Source organism: Cryptomeria japonica, chromosome 9, assembly GCF_030272615.1.
Source record: "Cryptomeria japonica chromosome 9, Sugi_1.0, whole genome shotgun sequence".
Taxonomy (NCBI): Eukaryota; Viridiplantae; Streptophyta; class Pinopsida; order Cupressales; family Cupressaceae; genus Cryptomeria; species Cryptomeria japonica.
This window is the reverse complement of record NC_081413.1, coordinates 615,217,706-615,239,794: the sequence shown is the minus strand read 5'-3', so window position 1 is coordinate 615,239,794 and position 22,089 is coordinate 615,217,706. Positions and strand designations below refer to the sequence as shown.

At 37.1% G+C, this 22,089-nt stretch overlaps 1 protein-coding gene across 1 annotated transcript in view; it reads right to left on the bottom strand.

Moving 5' to 3' along the window:
• The window catches only part of LOC131042820 (nuclear pore complex protein NUP133), a 128,714-nt gene extending 115,040 nt beyond the window's left edge, over nucleotides 1-13,674 (bottom strand). The window contains exon 1 of the mRNA XM_057976135.2: nucleotides 13,125-13,674. Within this exon, the coding sequence (XP_057832118.2) occupies nucleotides 13,125-13,282 (158 nt within the window). The 5' untranslated portion in view covers nucleotides 13,283-13,674. The remainder of the gene's footprint in view (nucleotides 1-13,124) is intronic.
• Between the last annotated feature and the right edge of the window lie 8,415 nt (nucleotides 13,675-22,089).

Sequence of the window (22,089 nt, the reverse complement as noted above, 5' to 3'; positions counted from 1 at the left end):
GTATAATTGTATCTCTTTCAAATGATCAAAATCATGAGATTTAACTTTTTTCATTTGTTGCATTGTTATGGTGTATGTAATTTTTCATTTAAATTTTTTGTTAGTCTGGAATCATAATACATATTAAGGATTCACCTCATTGTAATTGGTGGGCGGATTATAGACAGTCATAGAAAACCTCAAGACAACAGACCGGTGCCTTATCCTAGGGCATAGACTCTAGAGTCACTTTAAACTTACAATTCAAGACAACCTGATAATAAACTTCAATAATGAATAATGCCATTACATACACAACCCAGATTCATATGTAAACTGAAAAACCCTTGACCATTCAATTTCAATTCACCTTATTGTAATTGGTGGACGGATTATAGACAATCATAGAACACCTCCATATATATTACATAAACATCCATAGCATATAAAATCATAAGACTCAAGAGTATTAAGAATGAAAGTATTACTATTAAACACCACAATAGATAGTAATACATTATACAACATAATTAGTAAAACATCAAGACAATAGACCGGTGCCTTATCTTAGGGCATAGACTCTAGAGTCACTTTAAACTTGCAATTCAAGACAACCTGATAATAAACTTCAATAATGAATAATGCCATTACATACACAACCCAGATTCATATGTAAACTGAAAAACCCTTGACCATTCAACTCACCTCATTGTAATTGGTAGGCAGATTATAGACAGTCATAAAACACCTCCATATATATTACATAAACATCCATAGCATATAAAATCATAAGACTCAAGAGTATTAAGAATGAAAGTATTACTATTAAACACCACCATAGATAGGAATACATTATACAACATAATTAGTAAAACATTAAGACAACAGACCGGTGCCTTATCCTAGGGCATAGACTCTAGAGTCACTTAAAACTTACAATTCAAGACAACCTGATAATAAACTTCAATAATGAATAATGCCATTACATACACAACCCAGATTCATATGTAAACTGAAAAACCCTTGACCATTCAATTCACAGTGAAAACATAAATTCAACACAAAGACAATTATGTGAAGATATCAAACTGCAAATGATATTGATATTATATTCATAATGATATCAGAAAGTAAATTCACAATGCGATTCAAGTTTTCAACTATGCACTTATCAAATTCTTGAACAGTTGAGCTATTATAAATTTATAACTATATAAGAGTTTTCAAGTTCAACATCAATAAAAGTGGCCAATTGGCCATCCCTCTCTACCGATCGAAAAGAAAAAGATTACTGTGAGTAATCTTGGGTAGCAACCTCAACCTGAGATTTCTTCTTTGGCTTTAGCATGGCTTGCCACCTGTCCACCTCTTTGTCTGTTGGCCAACTGAATGCCTTTACCTCTTCCAACTTTGCAACTAAATCTGTCCATCTGGCATCTGTAACTGCCCTGGACTCAACAATAAATTTTGCATGGTCAACCTCAACCTTGAACAGTGAATCAAGCATACCGTTAAGGAAATCAGCATCAACCTATTCATTTACATGCTTGATTATTTCTTCTTGCTCCAGAATCAAATCAAATTCGCTGGTCCAATCAGAAACTGATTTCAATTGTCCATTACTACCATAAATTGAAGGCACCAATTTACTATAACCTTCCCCAAATGTCTGCAATTTTTCATTTATAAGCACATCCTTCCCTGTGAAAAATGCATAAGCTGCATTCATTACCTCCACCATGTCTTTGGTGTCACTGATCTTGGGAGGGAACTCGTCACTATACATCATTGCAGTATCTAATCTGCTTCTTTCTGACCAAACATTGAACAAAGGTCCAAGAAAAGCGACAGCCTCAGAGGATGTTTTACTTGCCTCTGTCAAAGAAATATGCAAATCATGCACTACCATCAATTTTCCTTTCAATACATTAATCCTGTGTTTCAAAATTCCTGACACAACAGAGATAGCCTTGACATTTTGTTCCTTTTCAAGCTTTTAAATTTTCCCTGTGTATTCCTCCATTTTTGCTGTCACATCAGCTGGTATTTCTTGTACTTGTTATGTAATCTATATTGGAGGGGGCTCATTTGCAATTTTTTCTTTCAAATCCACTAACTCTTCCTCCAAAGCGCCCTTCTTCATCAGTGTCTCTTCATATTTTTTATTCAATGTAATCAATTGGGTATATGTTTCTGTGTATCTTCTTCACAAATCCTCTGTTTTTGATAAATTCATGAAAGAAACTTGAGTCAAAAAAGAGGCAATCTCCGTGTCAGTTGTGTTTTGCAAGTTCCAGATCATTCTGTCAGCTTTCTTTTCTACTTGGATATTTAGAAGGTGGGGCTTTTGAGTGGAAGGGGCCAAAGACCAAGCAGCAAGTAACTTTGACTTAGGATTAAATCCTGATCCTCTTATTACATCTCCAATTTCAAATTCAGTTTTGAACATTGGGTCCTCTTGCTTCCTAATCTGATCAATAATAAAAGTAGACTAGATATCCCAATCAGGCATCATAATCATACCAGTACTCTTAATCAATTGTCTTGCCTGTTCCACAGAAATTTGCTCCCTGTTAGGATCATATTGCTGCAGTGCCTCGATGATCTCCAATTTCTTTTCTTCATTTGCTTCCTCTATGATCAGATTTTGTCTTAATTGTTTTTGTTTCAATCTTGACAAAAAACTTTTAACTTCATCTGACTTAATAAAGTCATCATCTTTAATGAATTCATTTGACAACATCACAAGCTCATCAAAGCCTTGAGCAAGGGCTTCAATTGTTTCTCCCTGTTCTTCATTCTACCCTGCTTCTCTGAGATGTGTCCTTATTTGATGAAAGTATTGTCCTTGTTCTGTAACAATTGCTCTAGCAGGGTCTCCCCTCACAATTGTACCGACCTCACTGGTTTTTTGTTTCTTTGTAGCTGGGGTAGATTGAACTTCATCCCCACTCTCTACATCATCAGCAGACACGCTAAGTGGCCTCTTGCCATGTGAAGAATGTGCATCTTGGGGGTCTTGCTGCTGAGCAGCCACTTCGGAATCTGGAATTGGAGGCATTTGTTCCATTAGAGTTTCATATAAACTCAGCATTTTGTTAATCCTCTCCAGGTACGGGCTATCAGGGCAAAAACCTAAGAAACTAGGGTCAGCAGCCTTCAATTCTGCTTCAACTCTCATCAAATTTTTCCATTTTCTTCTCCTTTCTTGTACTTCATCTTTTCTCAGCAAATTTCTAACCACATCTTCATCATCCAATGGTTCATGGTCCTTTATTGCGGCCCAAGGTGTCATTTTTGGCATTGCAATTTTAATAAATTGTTCTGAATCACAAAATCTAGACACAGCATTAACCAACCTATACTGTTTAAGGAAATTGTTTACTTGATCAAAGCAACTCCTACCAATGGTAAAATCAGACGCAACCCAAAGCCTAGGAAGAAAAGAACCCTTCCTGTGTTTATCAAGGTATTCTTTTTCAACTAGGGTCAATTGCCAGATAAACTCCATAAAAGCAATCCTAATTGGAACAAACTTTGGTAAAATATGGGGAGGCTGAGGACACCCGTAGACTCTGATCACAGAAAAGTTATCAAAAAAATAAAAGTCCCCCCAGTTATGTGAAATAGACCAGTTTGGAACAAACTGGTAAGGTCTCAAAACTCTCCTAACATCAATTGACAATCGTTCCCTAATTATTCCTAGCATTTCCATAATTGGCGAAACAATCCAATTTTCAAAGAAAAGGAAAGAAGAATGGGGAGAACTACTGTCCCAAACCTGGGTCCATCTTTGTATTGGCATTAAGACACCGAGTTCTTCTTTGAAAAGCTCCAATTCTTTATCCAAGAACTCAACATTATAGAACAAGATTAAATGCATCAGCAATGAATAATGCTTGAATGTAGGGCTGGGTGCACCACTCTGAATTTCAACTAGAGCATTATGAATGTGTTCAACCACATAGCCCACATAATCGTAATCTTTGTTAACATCTGGGTGTTGAATGTCCATGGCCATCATCAGTAATTCAGCTGACACTGTTGAATCTCCATCAAACCCAACACTCTGCATAATCCATAGATTGTACAATGCATATAATGGTGGAAAGGTGTGATGTCAAATGGTGGTTCGATACTCTCTGGAATTATAACCGACTTCCTATCCACCCTAGGCATGTATCTGGGGATTGCATGCTTCTTGATAACACCTTTGTATTTGTCGTAATCCTCTGCAATCTACTCCAAATCTATATCTATACATGCAGAACCAGTAATCTGGAAAGCTTCAACAAAGCTAGCTCTGTTAATTGAAACTAGGGCAGACTGGTTCTTTCTTCTGATTACCCTAGATACTAGGCAATAGCGTTTGGCCAACTCTTTGATCAAATCCACATCAACATACACATCTGGCACAATTAACTTTGCCATATTTAAATCCCAAGGGTTTGACATTGGGACACCCTTAACCCTATTATTCCAAAAATACTTAAACAGAGCATAACCAGTCATATTAGGCGTGGTAGGGTTTCTGCATTGGCTAAATAAATCTCTCCATGCCAAATGATTTGTATTCAAAGCAACGGAAGTCCCTGGCATCAAATCTACAAATTCTTCTTTGTATTTCTTAACCATCGTTTCCTCGGTGGCACTGGTCTTGGAACCTCCAGGTTCTCCTGCTCCACTTGTCGTGGGCTTGGGCTTGGGCTTGGGCTTGGGCTTGGAACCTCCAGTACCACTCGTCACCTGGCTCATTTTAGCTGCAAGAGAAAAACTTAACCAATTTTCTGAAATTTTCTCACACCCAACACTTTGAGTTCTCCAACGTTGTTGCAGAGCTCAATTCACTGGATTACCTCGAAGATAGAATGCATTAATGCAATTATACAAAACCTCGACTTGATCATGCAATTTATGGTATTTACTATTTGGGCATCGTCACTTCTCTCAAGTCTCAACTCTCAAGTCTCATTAATTCCCACACTTGCATGAACTAGCTAGTAGCTACAGTCTGTGGCATTAATTCAAACTTCAGACTGAAGTACTCGAGCGAAATTTGAATTCATGCCCTTATATTTGATTGGCGATTGGCATTCAAATGTTTTACAGAACCCGAGAAACAAGTCCACCTGTTAGCGAGTTAGCGACAATGCTACCAAATCCTCTTAATCGCAAGCTCGCAACCCCTTTTACGAATCCTCAAAGAATCTCGCGAGTAAGCGACAGCCGTTGATCTAACAAAACAACTTATTTCATCGCAAGCTCGCAACTAGAAACTTGACTTAAACCCTTGCGATCTCGCGACAAGAAGACACTTAACCGCCATCGCATGCTCGCAACACTTTTTGACTTAAGACTTACAAACCCGCAAGCATGCGATGACCACAAAATCAGACCAAAACTTACCTGTCGCCAGATCGCAAGTGCAACTTAAAATGCTAAACAACTTCAAAATTAACCCCATCGCATGATTGCAAATTAAAATGACCTAACCGCGAACACCTTGCGATAACATAAAATCACATCCAGTCGCAACCTCGCAACATAAAATGGTATTTGGGAATGGGCGCCATCATTAATGCAATTGTACAAATGTCAAAATCTCGGCTAGATCATGCAAGCCGTCACTTCTCTCAAGTCTCATTAATTGCCACACTTTCATGAAATAGCTACTGTGGCATTTGATTGCTATTGCCATTCAAAACTTTTACAGAACTCGACAAACAAGTCCACGTGTCAATCCCCATCTTTAATCACACACTCTCAACCGATTATAACAATTAGGAAAGGAACCGGCGAGTTAGCGACAATGCTACCATATCCTCTTAATCGCAAGCTCGCAACCCCTTTTACGAATCCTCAAAGAATCTCCCGAGTGAGCGACAACCGTTGATCTTCATCAAGCCCTTCAGTCGCAACCTCGCAACATTATTTGTAATATTCTTTCTTTACCTGCGAGCTGGCGACAACTGCAAATATAACAAAATAACTTATTTCATCGCAAGCTCGCAACTCGAAACTTAACTTGACTTAAACCCTTGCAATCCCGCGACAACAAGGCACTTAACCGCCATCGCATGCTCGCAACACTTTTTGACTTAAGACTTACAAACTAGCGAGCATGCGATAACCACAAAATCAGACCAAAACTTACCTGTCGCCAGATCGCAACTTAAAATGCTAAACAACTTCAAAACCTACGAGCAAGCGACGAAACCAACTAAGCTGCGATACCAACTACATCGCATGATCGCAAATTAAAATGACTTAACCACGAACACCTCGCGACCATGCGACAACATAAAATCACACCCAGTCGCAAACTCACAACCAAAGCGATTTCATTAACAATCTCCACCTCACTAACATAAAATGCTAACGCTCAAAAAACAAGAGACCTCGCGATTTAAACCCAAACCAACAAGTCCAACACTCGCTAACTCGCCACTTAAATTGTTAAACATGAAATTTATTTGCGAGTTAGAGATGAAACATTAAACATGTCTGACCAACCGGTTTGACCACACTTGATGATGACATGGACAAATAAATAGAGGACAACTCAAATTTTCAACGCACGACAACTTCGGTTTACTAGCCAACTAAGACAAAAAAAAAACACAAAACCCTAATCGCCATGAACATCATTTTAAGCATTTACTGTAGAACAGTAGAAAGGTTCTAGCAATAACGGTTATGCAGTATGAATAATTTTATGGATCTTGTGACACAAATTGTTACATTTCATGTTCAACATAATGTGGAACCAAATACCAATTTACTAATAATTCAATTGTTTAGTAATAATTCAAATTCACAATTTAAAATATGAAATAAGTATCCGTTCTACTTCTGATTGACAAATTCAAGGAATACAATATCAAAAATCATCAATGACAACTATAGTATTGCAATTTTGCAAATTGAAATTGTAATATGACTCAAGAACTGTAGTATAATTATAAATACCTATAAATTGACTGCTAATTCACTTCAGTGACTCAGTCCGACTGTCCGAGGCTTCTATATCCCAAATGGACTCAAGATCCGGAAACTGACTAGTACTAACAGGTTCATCTTCATTTTGAGTCAGGTATTCAAAAATGTCTTCGTCTTCATGCTGACTCTGAGTCTGCGATCCATCATATTCATTTGTCTCAGCACTAGCACTAGCAGTAACACCACCAGCTTTTAAAGTGTTACACACCCCTCGTCTTTCATGCATGGAATTCCAGATTGCCAGTGCCCTATCATATGGAAAATCTCTAACATTATACTGGGTTACAAACAACCTCAAGCAAGTTTCCAAATTCTTGTCTAATTTGTTTCTGATCTTTGATTTCAAAAGCCCTAATGCACTAAAAACTCTCTCATCTTCCACCAACCCCAATATCATTGTTTGACATAAATCAGCAAGTTTCAAATATTCTGGTATTGCAATACGCAATGCTTCACTTTGATCTATCCTTTTCCAAAGCCTTGTGATTGATCCAAGTTCAAATGGATTCTCCAAGTTAACCAACTGCTGTTTCATAACCAATGCAAATTGTTTGCATTGTTTTCTAAGATGATCTGAATTTAAAATTCCTTCTATTGGCTGTCCATTGCAATATGCATCTTTTGAAAATGTCAATATCAATTCCTCTAGTTTTTTATGATACATCTTTGCGTCATTTGGATTATCTCCAATTGAATGCCAAAATTGAGGATACACACAACCCATGGCTTCAAGTATTTCTTCTCGAGGGAATCTTTCACGAATCTCAATTGAAAGTTCATATGCAATAGACTTCAAATTATCACTAACAAATTTAACAATCCTGTCAAAATCTTCCTTTTTAACTAGTAGTGCTCTGCCTCGCTTGCCCGTCTTAGATTGGTGCATTGGTATCTGAAATCCTTTTACAAAAACACATAGCTCATTTTTGGTATTGAAATGTAAAAAATTTTCAGCATGATTCAAATCTGTAATTATCTGCCACCTAAAAAAATTTGGGCTTCGCCATGTTAGATCTGAATATAGACCATCTAGGCTCAAGCATGTCATTTTACGTAGAGTGCTATACTCATTGATATACATAGTTCTGTCTTGGGCTTTCTTAACAAGTTTGTTCATTGAATCCAGCATGGGGAGAAGACTAGCTAAAGTTAACAAAGTCTCTATATCACTTAACTTATGTAAGAGATCAGGAGCTCTGTCTACTGTGAGGCGTTGCTCATACATTAGACTGATCAAGGATTGATATTCTGTTAGAACTCGTTCCGCTGGTCCATGCAAGGAGATCCATCTGGTCTCAACATCCCTGAGAAGCTTGTTTCCTCCTGTTACTCCCTCAGCAAAAATCTGAAATTCTGCAAAACGTTTAGGACTTCGGCAGAAGTATGAGTGGATCTCGTGGACCAAACCTTCAACTTTTGACACTGTAGGGAAATTGCTTACAATTCTATATGCTAAATTCATTCGATGGGCCATGCAGTGAATGCCAACCATGTATGGTGCAATCCTAGTTTGTAATCTTGCGCAAAGACCGATCCCTTGACCTTGCATTACTGCAGCTCCAACACACACCAACTTCTTGGCAATTGTCAAGTCATCCGTACCAGCAATTTCATTCAAAGCTTTCTTAACTTCCAAATATAAATTTTCTGCTGTTGAATTGCCCCTCATTTTACGAACACAGAGTAGATGAGCTCGGCTGACGTGTTCTTTTACAGTATACACATGCATACAAACCCAAGCAGTGTTATCTACCGCAGTAACTTCATCTATGGATAATGAAATGAAATTTGACTCTTTTACACTCTCTTGTAAATTTTGCTTTTCCACCTCAGCGAGACAGTTTGTCATTTCCCATCCAGCATTTATTGACCAATGTGACATAGGATAGTGAGAAACATTCAAAAAAGATAATAAATTACTAAATTCTGGGAAATCTTTCATAGGATGCCCTCTCGACATAATATGAAAAATAACACTCATCTGAACAGTCTTTGCCAGGTTTGCATCTTTCGCTGCATGTTCAAGCCTAGCCTTGATTGTATTTCCAAATCCACTATTACCAATCATTGTCGATTTGTGGTTATGCTCTTCATATTCCGTGGCATACTTAACATGAAGACATTGTTCCTTTGATTTCCATCTTACTACTCGTGTTTCCTTTCCGTCTATGATCTGTTTTTCATAAACCTTACCAATATGCTTTTCTATGGTGTCAAGCTTTAGCTGCATCTTCTTCTCTCTTTTTGTTTTCCATCTACAAATCTTACACCTGCATTCTGTTGGTTGTTCATCATTGTTTGGGACCGGTTCAATGAATGGGTACTTTGCTACCCAATCAATCTTAAAACTCCTTGTCATCTCCCACTCTCGCCCCAGTTTTACTTTCCTTTTTCTTTTCTTCCTACCAACATCATCTTCAGTACTAGCATTTGCATCCGACTGAATTACCTCATTGTGTGTATCCCTTACAACATCTTCTGCCGTGTCGGTATTGCCATCCTCATTTGATGCATTTAACTCAATGACAATCCCACCTTGTGGTGGTGGTGAGCTACTGTGAATGGCTTCTGCAACTACAGAAGTTGATGGACCAGAAACTTTGTCAATTCCAAAGAAAGACTTTATGGTAGTATCTTTAAGTTTAAGTTTTGGGTGTTTTGATGGCCTCTCAATCCCTTTAGTTTCACCGCCTTGAGGAGTCTTACCCTTTTCTGACATCTCAATCCCTTCACCACCCTGAGGAGTCTCACCCATGTCTGACTGTGACATCTTGAGTCTTGACCTCTCACTACGAATTAAAAGTTAAAACTAATACTATCAAGTATGAAGAAATGATTACTCACCTTTATGCCTTCTCAATTCTCTGAATCAAGAATCAGGAATGCCTAGGCCTATGTTGCAGGATTGTAACTCTGGCCCTCCACCCTACAATGTGAATGAACTTCGACTTTCCAACTCAATTTGTGGAATGCGAATTGAGACTCGAGAGCTCCCAATTTACTAATCAGACATGAACAAATTGTAAGAAAGAGTGTATTTATAGCAATCCATGATTGCATTTTTGGCGAATTGCGCGGGCGTGCAATGAAAATTTAATTTAAGCGAGGCGAAATGGGTCCTCGAATGCTTATAATGTTTTAATTGATATTGGCGAATTTGGCCGACGCGTGCAATGAACATTTAATTTACAATTGGCGAATTAGGTCCTAGGTACGTGGTCGTTTTACTATTGCTGGCGAATATACAGAGGTGATCTAATACCCGTGTCCGAGTGATTTCAAGCGAATATTACGGGCATGCACGTCGGCAATGTGTGGTCAACGGCGAAGCCAAATTCTACAGTGCATCGTTAACCCCGAAATTCCGGGCGATTTGACCACGATTTTGCCCCAGACAAATCGCATGAAATTCGCCAATTGGGGAGAAGAATCGCCACTAAAAACTCTCTGGCCATGGCATCCAGCCTTCCATCCAACAACCGAGGTTTTCGACAAGATCCCGATATGGGTGAGGCTTCCTAATCTCCCCTTGCATCTTTGGTTTGATTCCTGTTTAGAGGCGGTAGGAAACTCATTGGGCAGTTTCAGGTTGATTGATGAAGGAACATCTAATCTTTTTCATTCTACATTTGCACGTATTTTGGTGGAAATGGATGTCTCAGATGGACTTCCCCCAGAAATATCGATTAAATCTTCAAAAGGTTGCTGGGTGCAACCTTTAGATTATGAAGGGATCCCCTTTAGGTGTAGGAGATGCTTCCAAACAGGGCATATGGCTGTGCAATGTGCCAAAGATAGAATGCCTAAGTCAGCCACTTGGTGGAAAGATGCTACGCAACAACTTTATACTGTGGGGAAGAAGGTTGGGAAGAAGGAAGGGTTGCAAAAAAGCTTCTCTCGAGTTGTTTCTGGGGAAAATATCCATAAATCTACAAACACTAAGCCTCAGGAGGAACAAGAGTTACAAGATAGGGTTGATTCTGGTTCAGGTGGATGTGATGGGGAGTTGCGGCTGGGAAAGGGTGCTATTACCCCAGAGGGAAAGGAAAAATGCAGGTTTTCGAGGTCTCAAGATATGGAGGAGGCCTCGTTGGTAGCAGACGGTAAGGCTCAACATGATGATCCCTCCATGACGGATCTGGGGATATTTTCCAAGGATAAATCTTTGGATTGACAGATTGAGGCTGTCGGGGTTGAAGATGGTTGGCACACTGTGAAAAGGAGGAAAGAGAGAATTGTGAAGAATAAGCCCTTCAATATGGTCCTTCGTTCACATTCAAAGGGAGGTGCTAAGGGCAAATCTTAAAATCTACTTTCTCTATGGTTTTGGGTCCTTTATGTTCTTTGTTATGCTTATGGGTCCTTCTGCTCTTTTTTATCTTCGGAATGGTGGTATCCCAGGTTGTTACCACCCTTGGTCAGGGCCAAGTCTCTCCCTACTTACTTTTAATAAAATCATAACATATTACCGACCAAAAAAAAAAATGCAACTATCTTAAGAACAGCTTTAAAGTATATATTGTATAAATCCACTCATCACTATTTCTCCATAAGAGAAAATTTTCTACCTGACAATACAGATGGTCCTTGATTTTTGAAAAGTACAAATCCAAATTACTTTATAAACCCCCTAAATGAAAATTGACATGCAAATGTGCTATCTTGAGTCTACTCAATCTCAATACTAAAACAAAACCTGAAGGAGGAAATGTAAAGGAACGGGGGGGAACGTGAAATGTCAAATATCATCAACCTCCTTACAGAAAAGGACTGTCCCTAGATATGTATTTCCAAGATTGCAATGGTAGCACCTGATAATGACTCTTCAAAATATGAAATCCTACAGGAGAGAAAATTTCTACCTTACAATACAGTTCATTGTTATAATTTTGAAAAGGACAAACCAGAACTACTTTAAAAACCACCAAGGAAAAATACCATACAAATTTGCCATCTCAAGTTTACTCAATCTCAATAAGAAAATCATATCTTAAGAATAAATTGTAAAAGAACAAGAAGAGGAGACCCGAAATGTCAAAATATAATCAAGCACTTCGTATAATAAATGTGTACTAGGGTATTTATTGAAGCAAACACTTTCCATTACAAGAATGCAATAGTGGCACCAATAATGACCCACTCAAATACAAGATCGTACATGCATTCTACAACAGCCTCTCTTCAAATCATGTAACTGCATAAAAGAACTACAAAATCGTTATGAATGTCTATAAAAGTGAAAGACGTGTAGACAAGATAATAAGTACAGAACCATGTGTGGCAGGTAGTTTTGTCGAAAACAGGGAAAGATTATAAAGAGACTGAGAGGTGAAAGGACTGCCAATTTGGAAACGACAATCCCCTGATAACAATGCTCCTGAACTATGTAAGGATGACAGTGAAGAGTAGTTTAGAAAGTAATTTGTTCAACAAAACTTGATTGTCCTCAAGAATCAGGCAACTGAAGGGATCTGGTTGATTACCTACTTTGCATTGTTGGGATCAGGTTGATCCTCCCTAGATTCCCATTGTCTCTTATTCATGTCATTCCCTTTCCATTCATCCTTCTCCTTTTTTTTCACCATTAGATCCCTAGCACAGATTAAAGTGACAACCTGAACCCCAAGACAGCACCCCTTTCCAAGTATCCAAGCCAGGGCCTTAATAAATAGAAAGAAATACACTCTATTTGCATACTTCCACAAGAAAACCAAAATTGCCCTCTGGCTTGGCAATCTCTACATATCTTTTCTTAAGAATGCGGTTTCAGCTTAGCCTACAACGCGACATATAACCTCACCCAAGATATCCATGAACCAGTAACCTAACTAATAAATGTCCAACAAAAAAGGAGCTAAAAAAACTCCAACTCCAGCCAATATGTGGAAAGGTTGTAACATAATAACCGAAGCGTGCATTCAAACACGACTCATTTTTACAAATTTTTAATCAAGAAATATAAGTTGTGTGCAATTTGTTTCAAGCAAACTGTATATAGACCTTTCGCATGATCCATTGTAATCTATCATCCAATATAAATTATGAACGTTGAAAATCGAATACTCGTAATTCATACTTAATTTCTATCGCTCGCCCAAGATTTTTCAAACTAAAAATTAGAAAGTAGGCATGAAATGTAAACAAACCTGACGATGGTGGAGAGACGCGAAGTCCAAGGAGCGGGTGTGCCAGTGGAGGGCCTCCCTGGCATCGTCGTGGACACAGGCGTCGACGGGGTGCGCGTACCTCCATAGTTCTCACTCCGACGTCCAGCGCTCGATTTCCTCGGAGCCGGTGAAAACATGGCTCAGACTATCAAATTTCTTCAAAATCAGGGGCTCTCCTTCACTGCATTTAGTAGCCCGGGGTTTCGACTACTCAAGAAACAGAAACCCTGGAAATAAACAGGAAGAGAAATGGAATGAATATAAGTTGCGGAAGTAAGTCTGGTATTGAGAGGGCTTTTTTAGATGATTTGAAAGTCTTTTTCCCGTTGGGGTTTGGAGCTGTAAATTCAAAATCTTCAACCCGTCGGAAACAGAGCTCGGTGCTTTCTGCAGGTTTTTAACGGTAGAGGAATTGTCGCGCCAAATTGAATTCTAATTTCTCTCCAAAACAGCGATGAGTAAAAATTGATTAGATCATTTGTTTCAATTGTTTGAATTCTAATATCTCTCCAAGATCCAAATCTTCCTTAGGTGTTGTCCATATCCCAATCTCACATCTTGAGCTTTAAGCATATATATTTTTTCACAATGCTCTAAATTGTGTTATATTCTATAAATACATTGTTGTCATTTCTTCTAAGTCTTTTGTTCACTTTTTTATGTCTTAATTAAGGTTTATGGGACTGCAAGCAAGGCCCACAATTCTTTTGGGCGGATCGAAGGTGGCTTTCTCACAAGCAATGTCGTTTCATGAACAATCTAGTAGCAAGATCGGGTGTTTGTTTAATCTAATGCTCCACCTACTCATCTATTTATTTCATCAATGTGTTCTTCTTTTTGGTGTAAATCTTCATCTCTTATAGCCTTGGCCCATGTGTGAGTCTTCATTCTTTTTATTTTTTGAAGAAACATAACAACCTAGTCATAATAGTTACTTCTTAAAGAAAAATTCACATCTACAAAAATATGTAGCCTCTCATAGCACTCTTATTTAGTTGTTGTCCATATCCTAATCTCACATCTAAGCCTATAGGAGCTAATCATTAATTCAATTATAAGCCTTGTATACTTCTTCATAATGCTCTAAGTTGTGTTGAAATCTATAAAATAGTGTGAACTCATTTTTTACTTGTTTTTCCTTCGTATTGTTGTCATAAACCTATCATTCACATATTTATGTATGTCTTTAGTAAGGTTTGGGTGTTCGCGTAAGTTAATGCTTCACCTACTCATCCATTTGTGAGATTATTTAATCCATGTGTTCTTCTTTTTGTGCAAAGTTTCATCTATTGTAGCCTTAGGCCATGTGTTGATCTTCATGTTTTTTGTTATTTCAAGAAACATAAAAACTAGCCATAGTTGTTGCCTCTGAAGGAAAAGTTCATGTCTCTACAAATATAATTTTGTAGGAAACTAAAGCCTTTATTATAAAATTGTTTGTGAACAAAAGATTTTAGTTCATTTCTATGTGTCTTCATTTTAACTTAAAGTTTCACTTGCCCCTACCTCACAACCATACAAGACCCACAATGCAACAAGTAACCCAAATAGGACCATAACAACCTTCCAATCCCATAGCTTTAGATTCCTACATCTATCTTGAAACACATAAAATGTTCTCTAACCTCCTTGTATTGTTTTCATCATGCATGTGTCTCGATTGAATATGGTGTGAAAGTTGAGACCAAGATACTTGTATTCTGACTCCCCTTTAATGAGAAAATCAAATCTTCGGTTTTGATAATGTTCACCTACATCTCATACTTCTTTACAAAAGAGCTCTAGAGCTCATATGCAGTATCTTAAATCATGGTTTGTATCCACTATTAGAATTAGGAGTTTCACCACATACTTGGCCAAGTAGACCCCTTTTCCTCTAAATTTGTTTATTCAACCTTATAGCTTGTTAATGTATGGCCCGAATAAAGTTGGGGTATAAAGCAACCCTATTTGATGATTATATCACTCTTGAATATTTTAGATGACTTTTTAAAAAAATGATTTTAGTCTTGACTTTCTCATAGAATCTATGAATTGTTATCTTATATTGCACTAAGATTGCTCATTGGCACTATGCCAAATGCCTTTTTCGGGTCCATAAGTTAATAATAAATATATGTTGGCAACAACAAGGAAGGAAACTCGAGAGGGGGGGGTGAATTAGTTTTCATCGGATTAAACCAATTAAGCACAATCTCATATCTGATCAACTACAGCAAAAAGAAAGATAACAGCAATAACAACAACACACATAACACCAATATTTTTTACGTAGAAAACCTGGTTAAGGGAAAAACCACGGTGGGAACCTACCCACGATGAGACGATACTCTGCAGTAGCATGTGTAAATATTATAATGGGGAATGCACATGCATTTAGGCACACTTCCCAGAGCTCGCTGCTCAAATTACAATGACCCAGAAGGATCCAACCCTCAGGAAGGTTCACTACCTTACAAAAAGATTCAGACTACAATCTAGAAAGAATGAACTACAAAAATAGCATCTACTAATACCTGATGATAGTTTCGGTTAAGCTCAAATGTCTGCCTTTCAACAATCTCTACTCAGCACACCACACTAAAAGATGAATTCACTTGATTGCACACCACACCAATCTCTATGATAATGCAGACTCAACAACAACCTCACCAAAAACCCGCCAATTACATGAATACTACACCCATTTATACAAATCATCAACCTTGACTACAAAGTTGTCCAAACCCTTAACACCTAATTACAAATTTACATCACACGATACATAAATCAACCACCAGACCAATACAATGTCATAGGCATCATAACATGGACCTAAATCAATTCCTCAAACATGCACCACCATCGAAAATCTCGCCAAGATCAACCACAACACGTTACACCACCAACATACCCCATAACATGAAGAATGTCACCGGACCAAGAATATCATCAAGAACTCGCACAATAATCGATGTGGACCACCAAAACAAATATGACATGATTAGGAAACACCAACAAGCACGTTATAACCATCTGTAATAGTTGCACCAACACCACATATTCAAATCTTCACTGATCAACATGCTAACACTCAAGAACACTTAACAGTAGCAACTCGGATAAGAAAGATAGCTTCCAAAGCACCAAATCATGAACCATTTGAAATGAAGATACACATGAGCATCCCAAACACTCTCCCAAATCCGCAACACAAGATATGATCATACCGGAGCATAGCAGATCAAACACCAGAACACCGCAACACTGAACACTGAAAACCAGTCTCCATACCAGAATCCACAACTCGACTAAATCATCACATAGCATCATGGAATCAATAAAGAATGAGGTATCTCTAGTTGATTCAGCATTCTAAACAAATAAACCAATCAGATCAACTCACTGTAATCACGTAATCACTCAAACATTTCTCTACAACACCAAAACACAGGAATGTGTTGACATCAATGACAACAACATTTCCTAGCAACAACAATATCCAACAATATCCTCTTTTTCATCTCAAAAATTTTTAACTAGGGAGTTTGAGTGTGGTACAATGATAAATAGTTGAGTGTTTGGCTCTCAAACCTGCATGCTTGTTCTCTTTTCTTGTTACTCTGCCAAAATACTAATCTTGTGTTCTATCATGCTCCCGGAAAGATTCACGAAGAGTAATTTGATCGTGATAATTCAACAATTTGAGGGATTACTTAAATCTCCACTATTAAATAAAGATATAGTTAGGCCGGTTGTCCACCCTATGAAGAAACCATTTTGAATTACCTAATTGAAATTTTCCTTGATTTGAGGATCAAGGATTTTAGCTCCCTATTTCAGAAGCTTTGCTTGTAAATTATCTATATATTGATATTTATCCATTGCTAGGTTTTTAATAGCCTCCACCATATATTTAGTCATGAACATTTCTCCACTAACCATGATCGTAGGAGGTTCATCTTTTCATTTGCATGCTCATATATTTATTTTGTTTATTCCAATCGTTGACTTGTTGTGTTATTCTATATTTGTATATTTTTCTTGTAGAGTTCCCTCCAAAATCTCTTTATTTCATGTTTTTCCAAGTAAATTAGCTCCTTTCTTCTAGATATTGTATACTCTTTTTTTTCATTCTCACCAATTGCTCGCAATTTTTCATGTGTCCTTTATTCTACATGCAATTTTATTTACCAATCTTTATGTTGTCTTACATTTCCATTGTACTATAGGTTTGTTATGAAGCAATTCACTTTTTTTATTTGTGTGAGTATGGTATGTTACCTAACTAGTCTCATATTAGGTCATATTCACATTTACAAACTTAAACTTGCTTAAGTCATTTACGTTTTGTGTCTTTTCCATAGGATTGAGACACTTGTAATGCAGAACATCCACACACACTAAACCATATTAGGGAGATTCTTTCTCCCAACTTACCTATTCAATAGGTACTAACCCTTCCACAACTTCACAATTCCCCTTACAAGGCTACTAATCCACTCGCAAGGCTCCAATAGCCCAAAACACATTTCTTGTTCACCAACTCCTTATCCAACCACTCACACGCATTCCTCCATACATATTCAACCATCTTGAACCCACATCCATGCTCTAAAGCACTCGAATATCTTCAAACCCCTTTATGGTCACTCAACCTAGACTATCCATTATTAGGACTTCCACTCTTCCACCAATGCCAACTCACAATATTCAATGGTTCCTCACAAACACACATACTCCCTTGTCACTCCTAAAAGGCTCGTCAACATGTTCAAACTTGTCTCTCTTTACCCGCCCAACCTCCCAAAATGACATAACAATGTTTATTGAGGATATACTACTTTTAGGACAGTCTAACAACATTTTTAGGATCAGTCAATGTCGTGTGGATGCTTCTCACTTCATGGGGTCTTCAAACATTGTTAAAGGCTTCAAAGAACCTCCTAGACAGTCCTCAAATCTCTCCCACTCTAACTGTCATCAACACTCACTCAATCTTGCACAAAAACGGTGATGTTCTTATCAGTGTCAAATTAGGACAGTCAACTAAATGCAGGGATAGTCATAAACTTTCTTGGTTTGATTAGCCCTTAGGGTTTCCAACCTCTTGGAACACATTTGAGACACCTTCATACCCTGTTCTAAGACTCCGCCAATCTTTCCAAACCCTCCTTACACTTCAACACATTCAAACACCACCAATACATTGTTGTCCATAATCAGAGACATTGAAACCAGTCACATTACCATCTATTTGCACGTGCCAACATTGATATGAGACCCTACAACCAAAGTAGAAATAAAATCCATGATATCTCCCTCCATTCCACCAAGTTTTGGCCCTTGATCAATGTGGAATGGAGGCTATTTACATTTTTTTTCAAAATATTGTTTACCCTACCTAGGGTTTTAACAGTTTTTACAAAAATTAGGAGATCTCTCTCAAAACTTAATGAAAGGAAATGAAACAAAGGTAAAACTCCTGAGAATTTACCCTTCTATTATTACCAAATGCCTTAGAATGCAAATGCATTATTTTCCAATGAGAAAAATGAGAGAAATCAGACTGTCACGTCTGAAACATACAACAAAATGTAGGAAATCATAATCTTTTATTGATGTTCTTCTTCAATACATTGAACCACCAACCACACTCAACGTGGGAAGGGCCTTTTTAAACATTCTCCAGGACTCTCATTGGTTGTAACCACTTTTACAACTTGATTTGAACAACCAACACATAATTGCCTACAAAATGAAAATTTTGCTTGACAACTTTGACAATTTTTGTTAAAATGGAACCTAGACCTAATCAAAGACTTCCATGACTCAAATAGGTCAAAACAGGTTTAAAATACCTTGATACATCATAGAACTCCATACTAAACCCATTTACACACATTTGTGATATCTTGAATTTTTTTGATAATCTTGTCAATACGACCTCATCATGACTCAAAACCCTATCTCATGACCTCGAAGACACTTATTGCATCAAGAATGGTCAAGATTGACCTTTATTACATAAAATGAACTCAAAATCCTTAGGATATTGAATCATGGCCTCATTGAGGCATGAAGGCCTATTAGGTGCTCTTGCACCAACTTGCCATGATCTTAGTTTGTTCTAAGATTGCATGCTTGTATTTATAATAAGGATCTCCTCATTGTATGTTACACCAACATTGTTTATGCATCCAATGAATTATGTAGTTTCATAACATTTCAATTGCTTCTCTCTTGTGTGAAAGATTGTTTTGGTTGTCCATAATCCTTGGCTCTTATTGGGTCGATCAACAATTCTTGCATGGTATAAGAACTTCTAAATCTATAATTGTATTACCTTCAAAAAGATAACCAATATATTTTAATTAATGCATCTTGGTGCCAAACAAACTCCACAATTGTACTCAAAAGATCCGATAACCTATTAAAAGACGCAAGGCATGGTAGGGTTTTGAATTAAGAATTTTTTAGTTTTTTTTTGCATGGTAGATTTACAAAAGCTAACGATTAAAATCTTTTTGGTTATATGAATCGACACAATTATTTATAGTCTTTGTACCATCATCCAATGATGCCATGCAAAACCCTACACATATCATCCTTGTGTCATTTGGATGTGAGTTTTGTAATTTTTTTAATTTAAAAAGTAAAGAATTATGTAGGTACGTTTTGCACAAAAGGTTACACCGTCCACAAGAAGTAATTTTTTAGGCTTTTTAACCTTGATCATATCAACAACTAGGGGCTGTAAGCTTTGAAGCTAGGTTTTGAGTGCAATGTATGGGGTTTAAGCTCCTACTTCCTCCCAAGTTGGGGGGGTATCATCATCATCTGCCATAATGACAACTCCACATATTAGAACACCACTGCCATCACCTAACCTCTATTTTCACCTAGGCCAACCTAGTGATGTTGCCCCGTGGCTACCAGAATAGTGCCTTCACCTTGCGTTTCAAGCCATAAATGAGCTCTTTTTTTTTATATGGAGAGGGGACCTAATTTGTATACAAGATATCATTTTTTTTCAAATAATTAGGTGTTGGAAAACTAGTTATGTGTACTTTGTAGGCAACCATCTTATATTTCCTATTTTTTCATATGTACTTATTAAAGTCATTTTTTTGTATTTTGACTTGTAGTTTTCATATTTTGTAAAATATGAGACCTTATTTTTTCTGTTGTGAGGGTTTGAATTTCACTTTTTAATCTATAATATGTATATGAAGATTTTATCAAATTGTAAAATAATAGATTTTTTAATTTATTGTTTGGTAATTGTTGGGTGAAAATTTTGTAAGTTGGGGAAGTTCACAAAATTATGGTTTCATCCACAGTGTGTGAGATTAAATCTATCCACGCAAAGGGGAGGCGACCTTCTTATCACCTATTACCTATCTACTCTTGAATAAGAACTTAAAACAAAATTACAATTTGGGTGTTACAATCATTAACTCCTATTATTGTGGGATTAATATTCTTCTTATTCTCTTATTTCAAAATAGGTATTTATCACAAGCCTTAAAATTAAGGATGATAATAATCGATACCACAAAATCACACAAAAGAGTAAATCCCATTTAGTACCAGTACAATGATTTCAACCAAGAACTCATGCAGCACAAAGACTATCGTAATTTCTTATAAATACTTTAATGATAAAAGATGACAATATATCAAAGCTCAAAGACTTTCAGATATAATATTGTCTAGAACATGTGAGAGGATGAATATTTGAAGCTCAAAGACTTACCAAAATCTTCCTTGTCTACTGACTTTGATTCCTAAATTATAAACTCGATATTGTAGCTCAAATACTTTCAGAAATTCGATCCTCTTTTAAAATAACTTACAACATTAACACTATGCTTCGTGTAAAATAAAAGGTGAAGTGATTGCACTAACATAATAACAATGCATTCACATGAAATAATGCTTCAACGCAAATTTTGAAGGCACAACTGCTCCTTTATTCACTTGGAATTGTTTCACAAAATTAGCTCAAAGTCTCAAAATGCTATCACAATTCGGCAAAGTTTTGTTGCAATGTTAAAAGATAATATTAGTAAAGATCGCCCTCGTATTTATAGAGGAGGGGCTAAGAGAGAAACTAGGAAAAAGAAAAGTAATTATGACTAAGTCAAAAGCAGAGTTCAATTTGACTTAGGAGTCTTGCAACCCTACATGCAAAATTGCATATACAAAAAGACAGTTGAAGTGTCAATTGGAACTACAAAATGCCACTAAAATAAAGATGCATAAAAATAACTAAGTGCATGGAGCCTCATCTTACACATCATCATCTCCATTTTTCTTCAAGAAATATTCAAACTTCGGGAGAGCAGCTTGTACTTTTGAGTCTTTCAATTCATCGACATCTAGCCCGATATAAATTGAGCTCATGTGATTGAGTCTACCAAGGTGAACTGATTTTCCTTGGACTTGTTTAATATAGATCCTAGACTATCCAAGATAACTTGGATTTCTATCAATTTGTTAATTGATGAAAGAGTGAAATCCACTCTCTCCACTTCGGCCTAAACAAGTAAACTGAACTCTTGTACAACCAAATCTAGGGGTAGTAACTTGTGATCCCGAGCAAGTAAATCATAGTGAAGTTCAACAATCTTATCAGTAATTATTTCCATTGTCTTCTCACCTAGCCCTTTTGCTTCATCCATATCTTCAATTAGTTGCTCTGTAACTTCCATACGATGTTTTAGGAACTCATGTGTTGAATATACATTTTCCTAGAAGGAATCACATCATTATCAACCAAAACATCTAAAGAAAAATCTCCAAGCTTGGTGCAGGAGCACCTAGTTGAGTAAAACTCCCATTTTTTTTGAGTATTTGATGCTTTTATGTTTGTTAACTCTTGTGTTAGGTTGTTTATGTTGTTTTGGGTTGTTTTGGGTTGTTTTGGGTCATGTTTAGTGGTTTTGATCTCATTTTGGGC